The sequence below is a fragment of the Nyctereutes procyonoides genome, unplaced genomic scaffold (assembly GCF_905146905.1).
Source record: "Nyctereutes procyonoides isolate TBG_1078 unplaced genomic scaffold, NYPRO_anot_genome, whole genome shotgun sequence".
NCBI classification, from domain to species: Eukaryota; Metazoa; Chordata; class Mammalia; order Carnivora; family Canidae; genus Nyctereutes; species Nyctereutes procyonoides.
The window spans coordinates 15,715,056-15,735,851 of NW_026575021.1; the positions used below are offsets into that span (position 1 = coordinate 15,715,056).

The window sequence follows — 20,796 nt, forward strand, 5'->3', positions numbered from 1 at the left end:
CCAGTAATTAAGCTGATCCCAAACTATTTGTGCCCCTGGCGAAGCAGGCATTTTCTGCCTCTTAGAGACACTAGATTTGTGGAGTAGTGAAGTCATCTTTATGGCAAGATCGTCTCTGGGTTGCAAAACATCTTTTTTTTTTTTTTTTTTTTTTTTTACTACTTAAAAAGGTGCCAATTTTGCTTATATCTTTTAATTCACTCCTGCGTGTCTGTGACCTACAAAAGATAGTACGATCATTAGAACAGTATCTTCAAAGCTTTTTAATCATGCAGCCCATTGATAAAAAATTTTGAGCACGTATCCACCGGTGTACACCGTTATTGGTTAATTACATACATGTTTTATTATAACTCATATAGTATGTTCAAAATATAGCATATATAGCACATTAAAAAACTTTAAGGCTAAAAAATAAATAAATGAATAAATAAATAGATAACTTTAAGGCTGATACATAAATATCAATAGAAAGCTTGTTCTTTTCCTAACTCAGTGTCTCTGAACCACCCAGTTTGGCAGCCGACTTAAAAAGAAGGAAATATCGAAAAACACTATCCACTTGCTTATTGGTACGCATACAAAGCAAAAACAAAAGCAGGTGTTAAGAATGGCCAAATCAGACATTTATTTTCCTTCCATCCTTTCATTTAAAGACATTCCTCAAATAGACCTGAGGTTTGGTTCAGAATATTTTGTAATTAGATTGAGTGCAGTTGTGTTGCGGGGAGAAGCAAGAGGCGAAGTTAATCCAATCTCTCCCTTTGCACTTGAGCCCTGGGGTTAGATGAAGGGCTGCGGTGTCTTCCCGAGCCAGGCAGGCAGCAGCTGCAAGAGACACTGGGGTAGAACTCAATGCAGTGAAACCAGCGCTCTACTGGGTTCTCCCAAGTCCAAGGGAGTGGGGTGGGACAGACACACTGTGGGATTGCACAGCTTTCACAGTTCCATAAATTATGGTTGATCAAGGAGGGGTTTCATCTCCAGAGGGGTGTTTTCCATCTTGCTCCCCATCCTCTTCTTTGCATGGGGGAGCAAGTAGCGTCCTGGAGATCGACATCAGCCATTCGGAGCTGTGCCTAAGAGTTTCAGAGTGCAAGGACAAGTAACACAGATGTCCAGGTGGTATTGTCTGATTCCCAGTCCTAAATACTTGTCCTTGGCAAATACCAAGGTGTAGTTTGGGATGTAGTCCTCCTCCCATTTCTCAGAATCTATATGAGGTGAAATGTCTGTGTCGCAGATGACTCCTTGCTGATCTTCCAGTAATCCCTGTCTCTGTTTCCCAGAAAGATGAAAATACTGCAGTTTTCTTTTTTTTTTTTTTAAATGCTGCAATTTCTTGAGCCTTCTTGATGGTCCAGTACTGAATGACACTTGTTGAAATGAGGCTGTGGTCACCACCCTCAGGGTGAGGGTAAACATTCCAGCCATGCTGGCAGTCCCCTCCGTGAACGTGAATCGGTAGCCGTTTCACGTGGAGAACCGTGATTGCTGTAAATAATCCATAGTGAAAAAATAATAATAAAATCCATAGTGAAACCCAACTGTATAAATGAAAATCAGTTTGTCAGTTATGAGTAGAAAAAAACTAGTGTCAAATTTAAGAAAGATTAGCTTATTTAAGGGATGCCTGGGTGGTGGCTCAGTTGAGCGTCTGACTTGACTTCAGCCTGGGTCATGAGATCAGGCCCCGTGTCAGGCTCCACTCTGAGCTTGGAGTCATCTTGAGATTCTGTCTCTCCCTCTGGCCCTCCTTCCCTCCCCTATGTGCTCTCACTCTCTCTAAACAGAAGAAAGATTAGCTTATTTGTGATTACTTAACACTTCTCATTACCTAGGGACAGCTTAGTATTGGGCATCCTATTGAACATGTTCACTTAACAATGAAAACTTGAAGCAGGGGACGCCTGGGTGGCTCAGTGGTTGAGCATCTGCCTTTGGCTCAGGGCGTGACCCTGGGGTCCTGGGATCCAGTCCCACGTCGGGCTCCCTGCATGGAGCCTGCTTCTCCCTCTGCCTGTGTCTCTGCCTCTCTCTCCGTCTCTCTCTCTCTCTCATGAATAAATAAAATATTTTTAAAAAAAAGTAAAGTAAAAGAAAAAGTTTGAAGCAAGAGAAGGCATCACTGTGCCCTTGCCCTCATCACCCAGTCTCCATCCTTGGCTAAACAACAAACCAGATTGTGGGTGATCACTTAAGAATCCACCTTTCACTCCTTTAGCTACAAATCCGAGTGGGTGGGGGGAATCTGTTATTTTTAGACAGCCATTTGAAGAAAAGCATAGCGAGTAGTCCTCTGGTTTTGCATGTAACAAAGAGTATTTTGTAAGCAGTAGCCTCCTGTATAACACGGCATGGATTTCTCTAAGCATCATCAAGGTTTCCAACGGCCCCAGTAGGCCTCTGTTGTTCTAAAGGCGGGTGCATTTCCATGGGAGGACCTAGGGCCTCCCTGTGGTAGAAAGTACCCTTACGTTGTGGGATCAGTCTGCCTAACAGCCAAGCAGATGGATGAGTTACAAAGGAGAAAGCATTCAGAGGAAATAAGGGTAAAAAGTAGGGACGCCTTCCCAGGTCACGGCTGAGACACTGATTTTAGTTCCTTCTCGGCTGCTCCGGTGTTTTGCTGTTGAGTGACTTTGAGATTCTTGGTGTTTTGGGGTTTTCCCTGAAATAAACCATTCGTCCCTAGGAGCTTTTCTTTTTTTTTTTTTTTTTAAGATTTATTGATTGATTCATGATAGACAGAGAGAGAGGGGGGAGAAGCAGGCTCCATGCCGGGAGCCCGATGTGGGACTCGATCCTGGGACTCCAGGATCGTGCCCTGGGCCAAAGGCAGGCGCTAAACCGCTGAGCCACCCAGGGATCCCCTGGGAGCTTTTCTTGAAACAGGGCTTCACGTGAGCCTATTAGGATGCAGTGGGGGATTATTTCACTTGGGCAGTTAAAAAAGGGGACAGGAAAGTGCAGATCTTACCCCCCCCCAAAAAAAAAGAGGTTGGAGAAGGTGCTCTTTTAAGACCCAGACAGGATCTGGGTTCCTGTAGTATTTGTCAAACAGCAAAGGCTTTTTGATGATCACACGCAAGCACAGGGCTTCTGGAGAATAGCACTGACTCCCTGTCCCACATTTCCTTGCAGACGGGGGCAGGTAACTGTCCTAAGGGGCGAGCGTTAGCACTTACTCTTTTGTGTTAGATTATCACACCAGAAATTAAAGTCAGTTGAAAAGTTTAAACTTTCAGAAAGAAAGTGAAGATAAATTCAAAGTAAAAAGCCACAGAAGGAGGGGTGTCTGGGTGGCTCAGTGGGGGACGCGTCAGCCTTCAGCTCAGGTCGCAGTCTTGGGATGGAGCCCCCCCCATGGGGTTCCCTGCTCTGCAGGGAGCCCGCTTCTCCCTCCCCCTCTCGCTGCTCTCCTCGTGCTCTCGCTCTCTCAAATAAATGAAATCTTTTTAAAAAGCCACGGAAGGAAATATTTGGATCGGAAATCCAGAAAGCCGAGACCTTACTAAAAGAAAGTACTGGGGAAACGCCTCAGTGGAGAGGGGATCAGGTTAGAGCCGGTGCCCTTGTTTAGAAAGTTCACGGTCAGCAGGAGGGGAGAGAACTCATGGGGGGGGTAATAAAAAAAAACTAGATGTCCTCTAATTTAAGACCCCAGTGAGAGGGGATCCCTGGGTGGCGCAGCGGTTTAGCGCCTGCCTTTGACCCAGGGCACGATCCTGGAGACCCGGATCGAATCCCACGTCGGGCTCCCGGTGCATGGAGCCTACTTCTCCCTCTGCCTGTGTCTCTGCCTCTCTCTCTCTCTCTGTGACTATCATAAATAAATAAAAATTTAAAAAAAAAGACCCCAGTGAGGCGCACTTGGGTGGCTCAGTCCATTAGGCATCTGCCTTTGGCTCAGGTCCTGGTCCTGGGGTCCTGGGTTCGAGCCCCACAGCGCGGGGGGGGGGATTCCTCTCTCTCTACCTGCCGCTCCCCGTGCTCGTGCTCTGTGTCAAAAAAATAGAATCTTTAAAAAAAAAATCGAATGCAAGGTGCACCAGCACTCCACATTCCTCTAAGAAAAAAAAAAAAAACAGTGAATCGTCATTGCGCCTTAGAATTATCTTTGAACAAGCGAATATCAAAAAATGTGGGTCTCAGGATCATAAAATATGGCAATTTTCAAAAATAGCTTCCAAAGTAAAATAATCATGACTCCTTGAAACTACCTTGAACCATTCTAAGTGCCAAATATACCGAAATCTACGACTGACGTTATTAAAGGGCTTTTCTGCCTTTTAAAAACACATTTATGATTATCTCAACTTCCCTTCGTTGACGCTGAACAAACAATACTACTCCCCCTTGATAGATGCGGGCTCGACAGCGGGACGGGCAAAGTGTGTGGCGGAGCTAGGATTGTCCTCCGAGCTCTTGACTCCGCCCGAGTTCATGACCCCCTGGGTCCCCAAGGTGCAGCGGAGGAGTCTCTAACACGGGGTTAGCACCTGCGGAAGCCTCGCCCCCAGGGCAGGTGACAGCTGGGGTTCTGAGGACCTCGGGTCACATTTCTATCAACTGATCAAAATCTATCAAATCTATCAAAACAAGGCACATAGCCTTGTCTTACGTACACATTTGCTTAAAGAGGCCTGTTTAACGCGTGGTGCTGTGGGATTGACCAGCCCACCCGCCTGAAGCTCCTCTAAGCCATGTTCCCCCCCACCCCCCGAGGCCCTCGCAGCCTTCCCACACTTAGCACCCCGTGGCCCTCAGCCCGGCCGGCCGGGTCCCTTCGACACAGGAAAACCCCCACATAAAGCACCAAAAGTATGAAAAATGTGGCACGGGGGCCCCACTTGCTACGGCACGAGAGCTAACCAGGCAGGCGGCACCGGGCCTCAGCTGGGGCCTCAGCTGGGATGATCGGTGAGGGGCCGGGGTCGGGGACGGTCCCACAGACATTTCGGCAAGCTGGCAAGCTGGGAAAAAACGTGGAATCTGCGAATGATGGGGATTGACCGTACTAACTCGAGGGTACAAACCAGAAAACTCACCTTGGATTATGCAGCTCTGACCCCATTAGTCCACAGTTGTCATTTCCTAAGATTTTTTTTTTAAGATTTTATTTATTTATTCATGAGAGACAGAGAGAGGCAGAGCCACAGGCAGAGGGAGAAGCAGGCTCCACGCGGGGAGCCCAACGCGGGACTCAATCCCGGGACCCTGGGGTCATGCCCTGAGCCAAGGGAGATGCTCAACCTTTGAGCTCCTCAGGCGTCCCTCCTAAGATGATTTTTAAAAGCTAAATCAGGAATGTCAGGCTTTTTTGGATCAGGTTTTATACAGTGGCCTTGGAGTGAGTGCAGTGAAGGTGCGCCGGGGCCCTCTCCCCCGCTTCCCGCTCGCAGGTGCCCGGACGTGCCTGGGGAGAAGTGTCGGGGTGGCTTTGGGTCCTCAGAAGCACGTTAACCAGATTTTAGTGGGGGTTCTAAGGAGAGGAGGACCCAGGAATATATTGTGCGTATAAACCTAGCAGAGGGGAACAGCGGAGTACGAGGATTGAGGTCCTTTTATTGGAGGTTGGTAGACGTCGTCACAGCCCTTGCAGTGGCCGCGAGATCAAGAGAGAGAGAGAGAGAGAGACGGACCGACGTGTGGTGGAAGAATGGGCTCCGAGGCACAGCCGGGCTTGGATTTCTGCTTCTGGAATTGGCCGCCTGTGGTTTTTGGCGAGCGGCCTCACCATCCTGAGCCTGAGTGGCTTCTTTCCGAACGGCGAGGTCAGTAGCGCTGTTGGGGTGTCGGCGGCACGGAGCTCACTGGGCAGCGGCTGTGCCTCCCGGGGCCTCTAGTTAGTGTTCAACGGTAAAAACGGGGCGGGGGGGGGCCGTCCTGCACCCGGCAATGCCGACATCTTACGTGGTCTTCCTGGGGTGTAAGTCGCATTCTTGGCTGTGAAGCGGTCCGCACGCAGCTACCCGGGTTAGGAACCTCCCCCGGGTCAGCCTCCCCCTGGACTCCACCCTTCAAACACTCCTCAGTTTGCCCCCCGCCCCCCGCTTTCATCCGGGCCTGTCAGCACGGGCATGGACCTGGGCAGTAGCCATCAGGGCCTCCCAGACCCCGGCCTCCCTGACCGAAAAGCCCCGATCATCCCCCGCGGCAAGGCCGCTCCAGGCGTCGCGGGGGCAGTAGGTAAGCTGAGCAGCCCTACGACCACGGCGCCCCTCGCTACCCGAGTCTTCCCGTCCACCTGGAGACTCTCCCTCCGTTCCTGCCACGTGTGAACCAGGTGTTCCAGCCCCAGGGGGCACTTGGTCTTCCCTTGCTCGTGCTGTCCTCCCGGTTCCAGAACCTCCTCCTCTTCCCCACATGAGAAACGCCGCCTCATCCCCCAGGACCCAGTGCAGAGGACACTCACCTCTGCGCCGAGTTCTCCCCCAGCTCCCGGCCAGGACGGACCCTGTCCCTGGTCCGTCCTGCACACACTCCCGGGAAAGTCCGTGTCCGGGGAGGTGTTTACTTTGTGCATTTGCCCGTTTCTCCCGGGCGTCCTGACAGGACCGGCGAGGTCAGTGTCCTCCAAGTGCCCCAAGCCTAGCCCACTGCCGGGCATGTGGCATCTGCACGTGGCGCTGACATCACGCACATAGGGCCCCGTAGGGCCGCGTACGACCAAAAGCTCGTCATTCCTCCCTGCGTGTTCACGGCTCAGGGGCTTACGCTTCAGACACCGCATAAGCAGGACACTGAAGGATGGCATGAGCGCCCAGACGGCGTGGTCATCGGGACAGTCGATCATTTCAATTTCCCCGTAAAATCATGGGGGGGTGTATTTTGTGAGTCTTTAAAGACAGTTACACAGTGAAGTAAATTAAATAGTGCTGGAGGAACTGCTCGGGATTTTAACGTGCTGATGTGCCGTGAAAACCAGGTGCTCGAGAGCCAGGCCTCCCTAACGGGAATACGCAGAGCTGGGGCTGGACCCTCCTTACTCGTTGCCCCAACAGAGTCCATCCGGTGACCCCCAGGCGACTCGCTAGGCTCCTGGGGGTAAAACAAGACCAGCTGACATGGGGCAGTAGTCACTGGGGCTCTCCGCTCGACGGGGGTGCTTCGGTCCCCCCAGTACCTGCATGCAGTAGGTAATTGTCCCTGTTTTGCAGAGGAGGTAACAGAGGCTAAGACCGGTCGACCAACCTGCCCACAATCACAGTTCCTAGTGCCAGGTAGAGACCATGAAGGGGAAAGCCACCCAAGACTTACTCGAGGACCAATGTCCGCGGGGAGGGCCCTGCAGCCAACTAATGGGCACTAGGAGCGGCGGACAGTGTGGTGCAGGCCCTGCCGGTGTGGACTTTGCGAACCCCCCCACCCCCCCGACAGGACCAAGTGGAGCCATCCGGGCGAGGCAACCGGCCTGTGTCCCAGGGGAGGACGTTCCTCGGCAGGCCGTGGATGACCAGGGGGGTGTTGGGAACCCGTTTCCCCCCGTCTCCGTGGACACGGAACATCTTACGAACCTGTAGCTTCTCTCCCTCCTGGGCATTGTACTCCTTGCAGGACTCTGCATTTCCACATGCTGGTGCGTGGGGGACGGGGTGGGGGGGGGTGGAAGTAGTGATTACTGACGGCAGGACCGACCTGGGGACCTGTGGACTGCCTTACGTCCTCCCTCCCCTTTCATGGAAGTTTTGACAGGCTCTGGCTCGTCTAGGGTCTCCCTAAGCCTGCGGGTCGCGGCCTTTCTTAGGCCTAAGGCTTCGGCCAGTAGGTGAAAGCCCCCCAGCAGGTCTCCGGCCGCAGCTTCTCGGCAGCAGGCGCCCTGCTTACTGTCCAGGATGTGCGTGGGGGGCCGTGGGATGCGGAGGCGGCTGGGGCATCGCAGCTCCCGGACCATCCCTGACCCCCGGCCGCGCCCCGTGAGAGCCAGGGGAGCAGCGTCTGCGGAGCAGCAGGCCACGCGACGGGGGCGTTTCCACGATTTCTTCTCGGGGCCGCTGCTTCCTCTGGGAGGCAGCATGGTGTGGCTGCGGGGAGGATCGAGTCTCTCCTTTCACGGTCTTCCCTCGTGAACAGACCCAACTATCCCCACTTTCTATACGGACTTTATTGGGGTTTTTCTCCACACACACACACACACACACACACAAAGTTTCGTCTGATTCTGCAGCTTCTCTGCATAAACACGGGCAGCCCTGCAAAGAGCCCACTCGGGTGACATTCCAGATGTGTCACCGCAGGGCTGCGGTCTCCTCAGGGGCTGGGAAGGGGCCTGGAGGCCTCTGCCCTGTGAGCATCAGGGCCGGGGAGGGCCCCACACCACACCCAGGGGCTGGTGTACATCGTAAGGGCTGGGGAAGAGCCTTGTCCTGGCCTCCTGGCCTTCAGCCTGGGCCCAGGTACCCACCTACAGGACCCACTTGCCCCTACAGCCCGTAAATGCACGTGAAATCCCATTTTCTCCCAACGTTTGAATCCGCCGGCCTCGCTCCTAGCTCAGCACTGCTGCCCAAGTATTGGGAGTGTGGGGAATGGGGGAGCTGGCTTGCGGGCCTTCCCAGGGCTGTGCGGACGACCAGCAAGGGAACCGGGGTGGCAATCCTATCAACGTGCTTCAGACAACTTCTACGTTATTATTACACATGCCCACTGTAGAGGTTTTTTTATTTTTATTATTTTTTTTTAAAGATTTTATTTATTTACGATAGACATAGAGAGGCAGAGACACAGGCAGAGGGAGAAGCAGGCTCCCTGTGGGGTGCCCGACGCGGGACCCGATCCCGAGACTCCAGGATCACACCCTGGGCCAAAGGCAGGCACTAAACCGCTGAGCCACCCAGGGGTCCCCCCTGGAAGTTTTTTTTAAATTGGTTTTTACAACGACTGTGGGAATAATAACTACCCTGATCCTGCTACTAAAACGTAATCATCGCTAATTATTATTATTAATGCTCCAGCGTATTTCTTTCCAGTCTCTTTATGTACGTAATTATTCGTAACGTGATGGAGGTCATGTTGAATATTCCGTGTCGTAAGCGTTTTTAAACGCTTCGTCTAAACACTTTTTTCATAAATATCTCTTCTAAAGATCTATTTATTTGAGAGAGCGCGCGAAAGAGTGTGTGCGCACAAGCAGGGGCAGGAGGAGAGGGAGGGAGAGAGTCCCCACGGAGCACGGAAGAGCACGGAGCCCGTTGTGGGGCTCGATCGCCCAGCCCTGGGGTCACAGCGTGAGCTGAAATCAACAGTCAGATGCTAACCGACTAAGCCCCCCAGGCGCCCCCTCGTAAACGTCTTAATGACTATGAAATATGGGTAAGGGATCCAAAGGAGTTTCATTCAAATCCCAATCAGTCCATGAGTGTTTGCAATCTTTTTTGAAGATTTTATTTATTTACTCATGAGGGACACGGGCCAGAGGGAGAAGCAGGCTCCCTGCAGGGAGCCCCACGCAGAACTCGATCCCAGGACCCCGGGGTCATGCCCTGGGCCGAAGGCAGGTGCTAAATTGCTGAGCCCCCCGGGCTGCCCAGTGTTTTTGCAACTTTTACTAAAACTTAACAAACGAAAGCGAGAGTCTTACCTCGCACGTGTCACTTGGCAAATCAGTGACGTGCGTGCGGCTGCGTGTGATTCGAATCACAAGCCGCGAAGGGGAAGTGCTGCTGTTGGGAACCTCCCGCGCGGTCCCGGGTACAGGAGACCTGGACACAGGAGTGAAATGGGGCCCCGCGGGCTACGCGGTTAGTGAAAACCCAGAACTGGAGCAGCGAATGGCTTCCTGGCTCCATTAGCTTCGCGGGTCCTCTGCTTCCCCCCATTACTGCCATTAAGCAAAATTCATTCTCCCTCCCTGAGGCATCAGTACGGTGGCTTCGACTTTTAATAGGCGTGAAGTTCGACGTCCTCGTTTACGAGGCTCTGGTTTGACAGGAGGCCGTGGCTTCGTGGTTGTGCAGCAAGTGCTTCTCCAGCACGAAGACTGCACTCAAGGACAGTGGGACGCAGGTCCAGAAAGGTGGTTATTCAACAAAATACTTCTTTTTTCTTTTTTTTTTTGACAAGAAGAAAAGATTGCCAAACTACGACTACTTCCTATCGTTCATATCCTTCGAAAGGATGTGGATGGACATTTTGATTCGTTACGTCACAATGTGATGTCCCCTAAAAAAAAAAAACCCCAAAGCTATTAGCAGTGTGGATAAAGATGCTATCTTAAAAAAAAAAAAGTGAGGAAAAAGAAAGTGCAGAAAGCAGCAGTGATACTTTAAAATTGAGGTTTAGGTTAAATATTATTTTCTTTAATGTGACAAAAACAGCCTAAGAAAACCCCACAGCTGGGACACACAGTGGCAATAATTCCTATAAATTAGGTTATTAACTAAGCTACCAAGACCTTTAAAAGCAATTAGTTAATACCGTTCCTGAAAGGGCTCTTACATAAATCTCGCGCCGTAGGAATTACTTATGCAGTGGTACAAAAAGGTGTCAAGGCTCCATGTCGGGTTAATATCTGTTCGGTTTTATTGTAATTATTCAACGAATGGATGAGATTAAGGCCCAAGAATTTAGTGCAACAGTTGGCGAGCTACACAGCAACCAAATGTGCGTTGGGCCCCGAGGGGTGAGAGCTCTGGCCGGCTTTCTCCGGGTCGGGAAGCAGGTGTCCCCCGCGTGCCCGTCCCGCCTGCCGCTGACCTAGGAATGGCTCTGCCGTCAAAAACGGGTATTTCTCAGCCATTAGAAATGACAAATACCCACCATTTGCTTCGACGTGGATGGACCTGGAGGGTATTATGCTGAGTGAAGTAAGTCAATCGGAGAAGGACAAACATTATATGGTCTCATTCATTTGGGAAATATAAAAAATAGTGAAAGGGAATATAGGGAGGGAAAGGAGAAAAAATGGGTGGGGAATATCAGAGAGGGAGACAGAACATGAAGACTCCTAACTCTGGGAAATGAACTAGGGGTGGGGGAAGGGGAGGAGGGTGGGGTGTGGGGGTGAATGGGTGACGGGCACTGAGAGGGGCGCTTGATGGGATGAGCACTGGGTGTTAACTCTATATGTTGGCAAATTGAACACCAATAAAAAATAAATTTATTTTTTAAAAAAAACGAGTATTGTACTACGGATCTGAAACTGGGGAGGTTAGTTTGCGGCGACCTTGGGTGCTAACGGTACAGCTTGAAGGCTCCAGGACCCGTCCCTCGTGTGAGTGCCTCACTGATCGTCACTGTCGGCCCAAATTCATCTTGGAGCGCGTGTGACTCGAAAGTTCTCGGTGAATTGTGCTGAGCCGAAAAATTCTCCCCAGACTGTAGGCATCTGTTGTGTATTTACAAACGGAAATAACTGCGGATGTCAAACCAAAGAAGATTCTAGTTCCTTTAGAAAAGTTTTGTTTTTTTGGTTTTTTTAGAAGTTTACATCCAAACTCTTTTTGAGCCTTAGGCCCTTTCATTTCCTTGTCACGGGCCTGCTAATGTGTTGTGGTTGCCGTTTCTCCCCGCAGTGCCCTGCCAGACTGTTCTGGATTACCTGAAGACCGTGCTGCAGCACCACAACCAGCTCCTGGTCCCTCAGCCTGCAGACCAGCCCACCGAGGTAGGCTCCTTGCAGGAAGGTAAACGCGGCCCCGCTCGGCTGCCCCGCAGGTGCGGCGTCCTGATGGCTCACACGGACACGGCACAACGGGCCGCGAGCCCCGCGCGGCGCTGAGGTTGGTGGTTCCCCCACCTGTGCGTAGGTCTCCCGTGAAGGAAGAGCACGCGGGTGTCCAGCCTCAGCCAGGTTCCACGCCGTGTGCTGCGGGGGGAGGAAGGAAGAGCAGTGAACAGGGCAGAGGCCACTCTCGCAGCGTTGCTACGGGCCGGGGGCTGACCGCCTCACCTCCCCCCGCTGGAGCCGCTTCCAGAAAGCCCTGGTGCTCTCGGAGCGAGCGCCCCCACGCAGGTGCACGATCTCTGTGCCGCGGCTTGGTTGGCGGCTGCTCGGGCCTTGCAGGAGCAGCACAGCCCTGCCAGGGCGCGGGGACGCAGGTCGGGTGAAACATGGCACGTTCTTACCGGATTGCCAAGGCTCAGGTTTGGATAGGTGTTATTTTTATCTTGCGGGCTTTATTATTTTTTTAAAGATTTTATTTATTCATGAGAGACACAGAGACAGAGGCAGAGACACAAGCAGAGGGAGAAGTAGGCTCCATGCACGGAGCCCGATGCGGGACTCGAACCCAGGACCCTGGGGTCATGCCCTGGGTCCAAAGCGGCGCTAAACCGCTGAGCCCCCCGGGCTGCCCTATCTTCCGGACTTCAGAACCCACACCCAGTGGAAGAGCAATTGTGGTTAGAAACGTCTTGGGTTGACCTCAGTACGTAAGTGCCTTTTGGGGAGTTAAGTCTTCCTCACGTGGCAAGGGGAGTCGAGGCAGGACCCTCTCGCATGTCCTCGTCACACATCCTTCCGCACTCCTGTGTCCAGTTCTGGTCGTCCTGAGCCTCCGTCCCCGGACAGCTGTGGCGCACGTCCGGCCGCGCACCTGCTCTTCCGCCCTGACCCCGGCCTCACGGCCAAGGGCACATGGGGACACGCTGCTTTGCACGCGTCTGCACGGAAGACACCAGAGGGTGAAAAGGGCGGAGTGGGTCTCGCGCCCTGGGACTCCCAGCTCCGGGTGTGGGGTCACCCGCCTCCCCCGCGGTTAGGAGGGGCCCGTCCCCGTCTGCCCCTTCCTCGCAGCGCCCTGCCCCTGGCCCCGCCACCCTGCCTCTTGAATTCCGTGGAACCCTCGGCAGCACCACGTTGAGCCCGGTCCTGCGAGTCCTACCACATGGATTCCGGGTCCGCGCACCTGCCCCGCCCCGGCGGTGTCCCCCCCACCACCTTGCCACCCGCACCAGCCCGACCCGCATCCGTTCTTTCAGTGCCGCGCTCCCCTCCCGGGACTCCCGCGGCCAACGTCCCTTGTCACCCGGTTACTGGGTCACTGCGTGCTGCACACCCTTGAGTCTTCCCCCCTTGAAGACCGGCCTGCCTTGACCCCTCCCTCCGCCTCCATCATCTGCCTTCCCTCAGCTTCCGTCGCTGGGCATAGCCCGTCAGCCCTTACCCTGCGCCGCGGTGCCCCTGCTCCCCAGGCGGCCTCCCGTGTGCCCCGCAGGCCTGGCGTCGAAGGCCCCTGCAGACTGGTGACCTCATTTTTTCCTAGTCATTAAGCCCTTGAAAGACCGGTCTGCGTTCGTGACATGGTGACCCCACTCTTGGTTTCCACTTGCTCTTCCCCCCGCCGTCCCACCTTCACCCCGTCCTTTGGCTGCACCTCCACTGCTGGAGTCGTCTGCAGGCGGCGGTGGCCTTCCCAGCTCCGGCTGTTGGCGGGGGGCGGGGGGAGACCTCCCTGCTCCATGCGCCGTTTCTCTGGCCCTGGGGTCAGGAACTTTCTGGCTCCCCGGGCTTTCGTCGTGCTTGAAGGAGCCCTGCGTGCACTGTTGTCCGGCGCCAGCCTTCGTCCCTTCCCGCGCCCCCTCTCCGCTCAGGTCCGTTCCCTGTGACCACGAGCCCGTGCAGGTAACGGGCCCCAAAGCTAGATCTGGGCTCCGGGTGCCCCGCTGCCGGCCGCTGGGATCAACCGTGGACGCCCTGCGCCCTCCGGCCCCACCCGGTTCTCCCGGGTCAAGGCAGCACCAACCCCACGTGGAACTCCCTGAGCCCTCACAGCCTCCGCGCCTTCCTCGGCCCTGACGTCTGCTTGCTCTGCAGCCTCGCTGAGGAGCCGCTCCTCCCTCTGCCTCCCTCCCCGCCCTTGTCCCTAGACCATGGCAGCACATCCTCCCCCTCTCTCATTTTTGCTCCCAGAATAGGGTCCACATTTCTGAACTTGACATTTCTATTGTACAAAAACAAAAATACTGGGGATCCCTGGGTGGCTCAGCGGTTTAGCGCCTGCCTTTGGCCCAGGGCGTGACCCCAGAGTCCCGGGATCGAGTCCCGCCTCGGGCTCCCTGCTCAGCGGGGCGCCTGCGTCTCCCTCTGCTGCTCCCCGTGCTCATGCTCGCTCTAGCTCTGCTCTCCCAAATAAAATCTTAAAAAGGAAAAAAAAAACTTGCACAACATTAAATAAAAGGTTTGCCAAGAGCCGCTCAGTCTCCCCGTCTGGGGCTGTCGGGTGTGCTTGCAAGGAGCACGGCCAAGCGATCGCCCAGGGCGCACGTTGGCAGGAGCCCTCACCCCCGGGAGCCCTCCACGGCCCCCCCGTCTTTGTTCCTCTCCCTAAAGTTCTCTCACGTTGCCAGCGAAAACCCGTCGGAGGCTCTTCAAACGTCCCAGTGCCACAGCAGTAGAAAGAAGGAAAGGGAGTCCCCGTTTAGCCACTGTTACCGGGCCCCGGCCGTGGGCTCGTCTCCCGTGGGGACACCATGCCCCTGCAGGCCGGCTGCTGGTGGATCTGGTGGCGGATCCTGGTGGGTCCTTCCGGAGAGACCTTGACGCCATCTGTGGGCTGAGGAAGGCTCCCCCCCCCCCGCGCCCCAGGGCCCAGCTCCTCCTCCCCGAGTGTGGGAACCCTCGGGGGTCCTCGCTCGCTGCCTCCCACCGTGGCCATCTGGCCCTTGTCTTTGGGAGGGGCACCGCTGTCCTGCGTGGGGATCCTCCGCGCGCCCCCGGCCCCTGGGCCCCACAGCTCCCCTCTGGCTTCCCCGCCAGCCCCTGCCCCCCCAAGACAGTGGCCTGGGCCCACGTCAGCCCCGCCGCCCTCCGGCCCTCAACGTGCCGTGTGCTCACTCCTAAACCCACGACGGTTCACTTCTTCCTGTTTCCCACGCAGGGGAGTTCTGGTCCCCCCGATTAGTGGAGGTCACTCAGGACCCCACAGGAGCCGCGGAGCCAGGTTCCGTGCAAGCTGCCGCTGTTCCACACGCAGAGCACAGACCACGGGCGTCCGCGGCCTCCCCCAAGGAGGCTCAGCCGCGTGCTGCCGGCGCCGGGCTCTGGGCCCCTGCGGGCCACCTCCCCGGGAGCCACCTTCCCGGGGGGCCCCAGCCTGGCCCATCGCCCTCTCCCTGCTTACTAACGGCACTTTCTGAAATGAACCCATATCGGACCCAAACAGTGCCCAATTTATAACCTGTAGTCGATTTACAGAGTTGTAAAACTGAATGAATTTTTCCTTCTTTATTTTGAACACCTGAATTACCGAGGAAGGGAGTACATTAAAACTGAGATCATGGGTTAATTAATTTGTCCTGGACTGTAGAATTTTATGGACAACCGGAACTAAAGTAATGGTTGTGTAGGTGGAATTGACTAAACATGCCTTATAAATGTTACAGAAATTCTTGTAATTAGTCCCACTGCAGCTATTGAGCCTGGGAATTTTGTAGCAGACATAAATTAAGAAGATGAAAAGGAAGAAAAATTTTGAGTTGACACAGTGGCATTTGCAGAAGCTGTAATTTGACGAAAGCTGGTTTGCATTATTATTATCCATGATGACTTGGGGGGGTGGGGTTCACAGTTTCCCCCCTTTTTTAAATTCGCTTTTTAATGCTGTTTCTGCTGTTACGCAATGGCTATCAGGTGTCAGGCGAATTAAACACGAGTAGTACCTTTACGAAAATTAGACCACCAGCATCATTTCTAAAAATACTTAACCGCCAACCAGAGGATGAAGAGACCTGTTTGATCACACTCTTCAAAGTCATTTTTTTGCATATTTTAATAGATTGAAAAGGAAAGTTGCGGGTTATATTTAAATAGTGTTCCCTGTCATTGGATCTTGACACATTTTAACCTACCTGTTAAAATGCAAGTTATAAATAGCTCCTCTTTCAAAGGTGTTCATTATACCTCATTGGCTCTTGTTATAGAAAATGCAAATGTAATTTGAAAAGTGCCCGTTCTGAGTGTGAGCAATTACCTGTGCTCTTCACTACCTGGTTCATTGTCAGCAGAGCCACTTGGTTAAAAACCATGTCTTGCCTTTGAAATGGAGATCGCCTTGGCTGGCTGGCTGGCTGGCTGGCTGGCTGGCTGGCTAAGAAGGTAATGAGAAAATACTTTGGCTTTTCCAGGGAAGCAAGCAGCTGTTGAACAACTATCCTGTCTACATAACGAGCAAACAGTGGGACGAGGCTGTAAATTCTTCAAAGAAAGACGGAAGACGGCTCCTTCGATACCTCATCAGATTTGTTTTCACAACCGATGAGCTTAAGTACTCATGCGGCCTTGGGAAAAGGAAAAGGTCAGTGCAGTCAGGAGAGACAGGTCCCGAAAGACGCCCTCTGGATCCAGTTAAAGTAACATGCCTCCGAGGTACTGCATCCTTCCGCTCAGCGTCACCATCTGTGGTCTCATTTCACCGCATTGGCTGTGGCTCCCCCCCACCCCCGTGCAAGTGTTCAGCCTTTACTGTATTTTGATGTTTTTTTTTCCCCCGTGAGATCTTTATAGGCTTCCATGTGGCCCATCTACTTGGTATTGAGAAGTCCTTTCAAAACTCTTCGTTTGCTTGAGCCTTGACGTTCTCACTTAATGGCACATAAGCATTGCATAGCACCTCATGTTTCACGCTTTAAATTCAGATTTTCTTTGCTGCCACAGAAGGCCACCGCCCGCAAACTGGAGCATTGGGAAACGCACAAGAGGAAGGGGAGGTGTGGAATATTTTTAAAAATTAGTGAAATGATCTATCCCGTTTGCCATTTGCAGCCTGGGCCCCCACCCCCCACCCAGCTACCTCCTCCAGAGGACTCGGACCCAACTCCTTAAATTTATTTAGTTAGTTTTCCTTAAAATTGGTTGTCTCAAGTACCTGTTGCCCAGTCAGCTTTATTCTGCTAGTTTTTTTTTTTTAAGGTTCTATATTAAAGATCCTGCTCAGAGAATAGCGCTGTACCAGTATTAACAGCTGATCCGCACCGTGGCAGGTCAGGAGAGGGAGAGGAGGAGAAGGCGGGGGTAGACGGCTGATTCGGCAGGTGCACATAAACACAGACGTAGGCAAGTAGAGGCGCTAGAGCGCCGACAGAACACTGTTCACACCTGAAAAATCCATATCAAAAAGCTCAAGTATTAGCCTGTACGTGGTTCAATAGTAATTTCATTGGTTGGGAAAACTTAGTAATAATTTACTCTGGACAGGGATCAAAATATTTCCTGATGAGGTCGCAGCGAAGAAACAGTATTACTGACAAGGCCTTGGTTTACAGAAAGGACATTCCAGCAGTCCCTCGTGGGAGGCCCACAGCATCCTGGAACACTAGCGTGCCCGAGGCACATGGAGATTTTGTGAGCAGCCGAAATGGCTCAGGCCCAGCCCCAGCTTGTGACTCGGCAGGTGTGCAGGGGAGAGGCAGGCACTGCTGCCCATCTCCCCCGCCCCAGGTGATTTTGGTGCAGGGGGCCCATACTGAGAAAACCACCTGGAGTGAAAGCACCTGCGTCAAGCAGGCACAGGTGCGCCAGCCTGAAAGTTTCCCTTACTCAGAGTGGGCGATGGGCACGGCCAGGTCTGTCCTAGCAAACTATCCGTAGCCTCCTTTATTCCTCGACATCATCAGAGCTGACAGTGACTCACGGAGAGTAACCGAGGCAGCCGTGAGCTTGGGGCTCTCCTGGGGACACTGTACCCCAAGTGGCTCTGGGGCCCATAGGGGGCATCAGGACAAGGGGCCTCACAGCTGTATCCCTTTCCAGGAATTCTTACTAAATGTTTTACATTTTAACCAGCAAGTCCGTGAAACAGGGATTAACGAACATCCCAGGGCACTCGTGCTTTGCCCTGAGAACGTTGCCTGAGCCGCTGTGACACGGACACAGCCCAGGCTGGCTAACCAGAACCTGAATTCTCCAGCTCATCCTCACCTGGGGACACGCACAGGCCTCCCCGTGCCCTCAGGTGGAGAATTCATAGGCAAAAAGGGTGATGGGAACATTTACATACTAGTCCCAAAAGCTGAAATCCCAGGGCCTTCCTCTGACCCAGATGGGATTCTTTACATAAAGGCTTAGGCCTGGGGAACCCGGAGAGGACGTCCACGTTGTGGCGAGCAAGACTGGAACAGCCCAGGGAACCTCAGGCCTCTGGACGCTAGTGATGAGAAGCAGGGCGCTTTGGGGAATGGAACCAAACTCAGGGCTGACCTTCCCCTAGAGGGCCACTGGACATGTGTCCGGTCTGTGTAACCAGAAGAGCTCTGCATTTAGCCTTTAATAGTCTTTTCTACAATATCAGAGAAGGTCCTGTGTCAGCAGCAGACGCTGAGCTGGGGGTGGGGGTCGAGAGGCATCACAGAGCAGCACGTTCCTGGGGTCGCAGGGTCATAGCATCCTCATCCATTAGCCTTTATTTCCTTGTGTGGATGTGAGTAGGGAATCCAGACAGAGACTGGGAAACCACCACAGCTACTCGATACCTGCTGAACACAGTAGGGATGTGGGGGGGACAGAAGAGCAGTAGGGGGCTCCCCATCAGTGTTTCCCAGGCCTGGGCCCCCGCTCAGCCGTCTGATCCTGACAGTTTGGCAGGATGAGATGCTGAATAAACCCTGTTCTTTCCCTTCAGTAAAGGTCTGGGGCTCAGGTAGGTGAGCAAGGCTCCCCACTCAGGCTCAGGATCGAGGGGGATGCCAACAAAGTCGGCGGTGCCGCCGCTTCTCTGCTAAGCTCCATCTGTCTACCGAGACGGGCGAGGTTCAGTTTGGGATTTTGGGGGTCCAAACACGGGAAGCGTCAGCTTCTCCTAAAGGCAAACGGGGCCAAGATTCCACGCAGTCATTTCAGACAAACCCAGTCCTCTGACCAGACCTGCTTCTGTCTGGGAGCAGTGTTGGAGAAGAGCCGGGGTGTATAATAGGCGCTCTGGGCTTCCAGTCAGCCGTGCAAAAAGGACAGAGTTTGACTTAGGACTTTTTTCAAAATTGCTCACTTCGGTTTCCCAGTGTCCGTGTCAGAATAGCCAGGCGGGAGTTGTGTACGTGCCCAGCCCCCCGAGCACACGGAGGGGAGGATCCCGCGTGCCGCCCAGAGGGAGGCTGAGTGTTTCCTGAGAGTCTTAGTTACCTGTTACCCATTCGCCCTTCCAGGCGTGCTGATTGCTTTCTGGTGAAATGAAATATTTAGAGATACTTAAGAGATACTTGTCAGCACACGTGCAGATGTCCTGATTAGAGAACCAAGCACGACCTCTAATACGCGGGAAGAATGTGGGGACCCCTTCGGAACCACCAGCCAGACAGGTTCTCAGTCGTTGAGGTGTTGTGATCCTGTTACACTCAGTCTGCAGATCACTAGCGGACTAACGAGTACTGTGCTGATGGTAGTTAGGTAACGTTCCCGGAAAGAGTTGACATCCTAGAAAAGTGAGCGGGTGCCGACGGGCTCCAGACGTACTCCGCCACGTCCACCGCGGCCCCTCTCACCAGTCAGATGTACCGTCCACTCGATGGCAGGTCCTCCTTAGGAGGATCACCCTCTCACTTGGCGTGGTTTTTGCTTTTGCACGTGGGTAGAAAGCTTACGTGTGATTAGTGGGGTCTAGAAGTGACATCATCACAGCATTACGTTGGGTTTCCCGTACAGTTCTTCTTATAGAGCTTCTGTAAATGTTTAAGCAGCCTGTCTGTCATCTTCCATAAAAACCAGCTGTTTTTCTCTCTCTCTTTATTGTTGTGTATATTCCCACAGAATTCATTAGGATGCACTGTACTTCCAACCCCGACTGGTGGATGCCCTCGGAGGAACAAATAAACAAAGTGTTCAGCGACGCTGTGGGTCACGCCCGGCAGGGGCGGGCGGTGGGGACTTTCCTGCACAACGGTGGCTCGTTTTATGAAGGGATCGATCACCAGGCTTCCCAGGATGAGGTCTTCAATAAAAATTCCCAGGATGGGCCTGGGGATTAGTGGACAAAAATCTTTACACCGTAGCGGCTGGTCCTCTCAACAGTTCCAGTTGTCCGTGTGCTGTCCCCGTCCCCTGAGAGTCCAGACCATGTCCTTCTGTCAGACTGTACACATCTCAAACCTTAACTCTCTTGACCTACTGCCACAGTTCCCAAATAGAAATCCATTTTGGGATTGTTTGGGAAGTCTATGGAACCTACAGCAGACTTTGGGTACATTATAAAAAGAAAAAACAATTGAATTTAATTGATTCCTAGCTAGACAGTGAGGGTGAAAAAAAATCGGTGAACTACTGGTCACCTGTCTGAAATCTTCCCGTAAGCCCTGCTTCCTGAGCAGAGCCCGTCCCCGCAGAAGACGGGGTACGGGGTTAGAGGCCCTGCCCGTGAAAGAAGAGGCAGATGTGCAGTTATTTTAAGGGACAATGAACATTTTCTTTATTTTAATTCAAATAAGTTGTCTCTCCATTTTCCAAAGACTTGAATTCCTACTTTTCAGCCAAGACCTAGGGTGGGCGACACTGTCGCCTGTTGGCAAAGCCTGTATTAAGCCTGAGAACAGAAGTCGCTGCTAGACAACGGTTCGTTGGAAACCGCTGGGTTTGGTTTTTTTTTTTTTTTAAGTTTTTTTATGAACCCCACCCCACCCACCCCCAGCCCAAAAATCTGCCCTGTTGATCAGAAAGGCTCTGGAGTTCACAAACAGTAAGTTTTCGTTCTGTTCAGTCAGGAAACCGCCAGAGATCCAAGACCCTTTGCAGCTGCTCGGTTTTGTAGGTCCACCGACCCACCGTTCCCACAGCCTTAACTCAGACTTTGTCGACACGATGCCAAAGTGATGGGTTGAGCAACGAGGATTTCAGTCACTGGAGGCCAGACAAGTGGTGTGACTGCTGGT

The 20,796-nt window shown here is 53.1% G+C and overlaps 1 protein-coding gene across 1 annotated transcript in view; it reads left to right on the forward strand.

The window, feature by feature from the left end:
- The window catches only part of BEND4 (BEN domain containing 4), a 29,811-nt gene extending 9,356 nt beyond the window's left edge, over positions 1-20,455 (forward strand). Inside the window, exons 3-5 of the mRNA XM_055339296.1 lie at positions 11,517-11,608; positions 16,069-16,309; positions 19,682-20,455. Of these exons, the coding sequence (XP_055195271.1) occupies positions 11,517-11,608; positions 16,069-16,309; positions 19,682-19,899 (551 nt within the window). The 3' untranslated portion in view covers positions 19,900-20,455. The remainder of the gene's footprint in view (positions 1-11,516; positions 11,609-16,068; positions 16,310-19,681) is intronic.
- Positions 20,456-20,796: the final 341 nt, after the last annotated feature.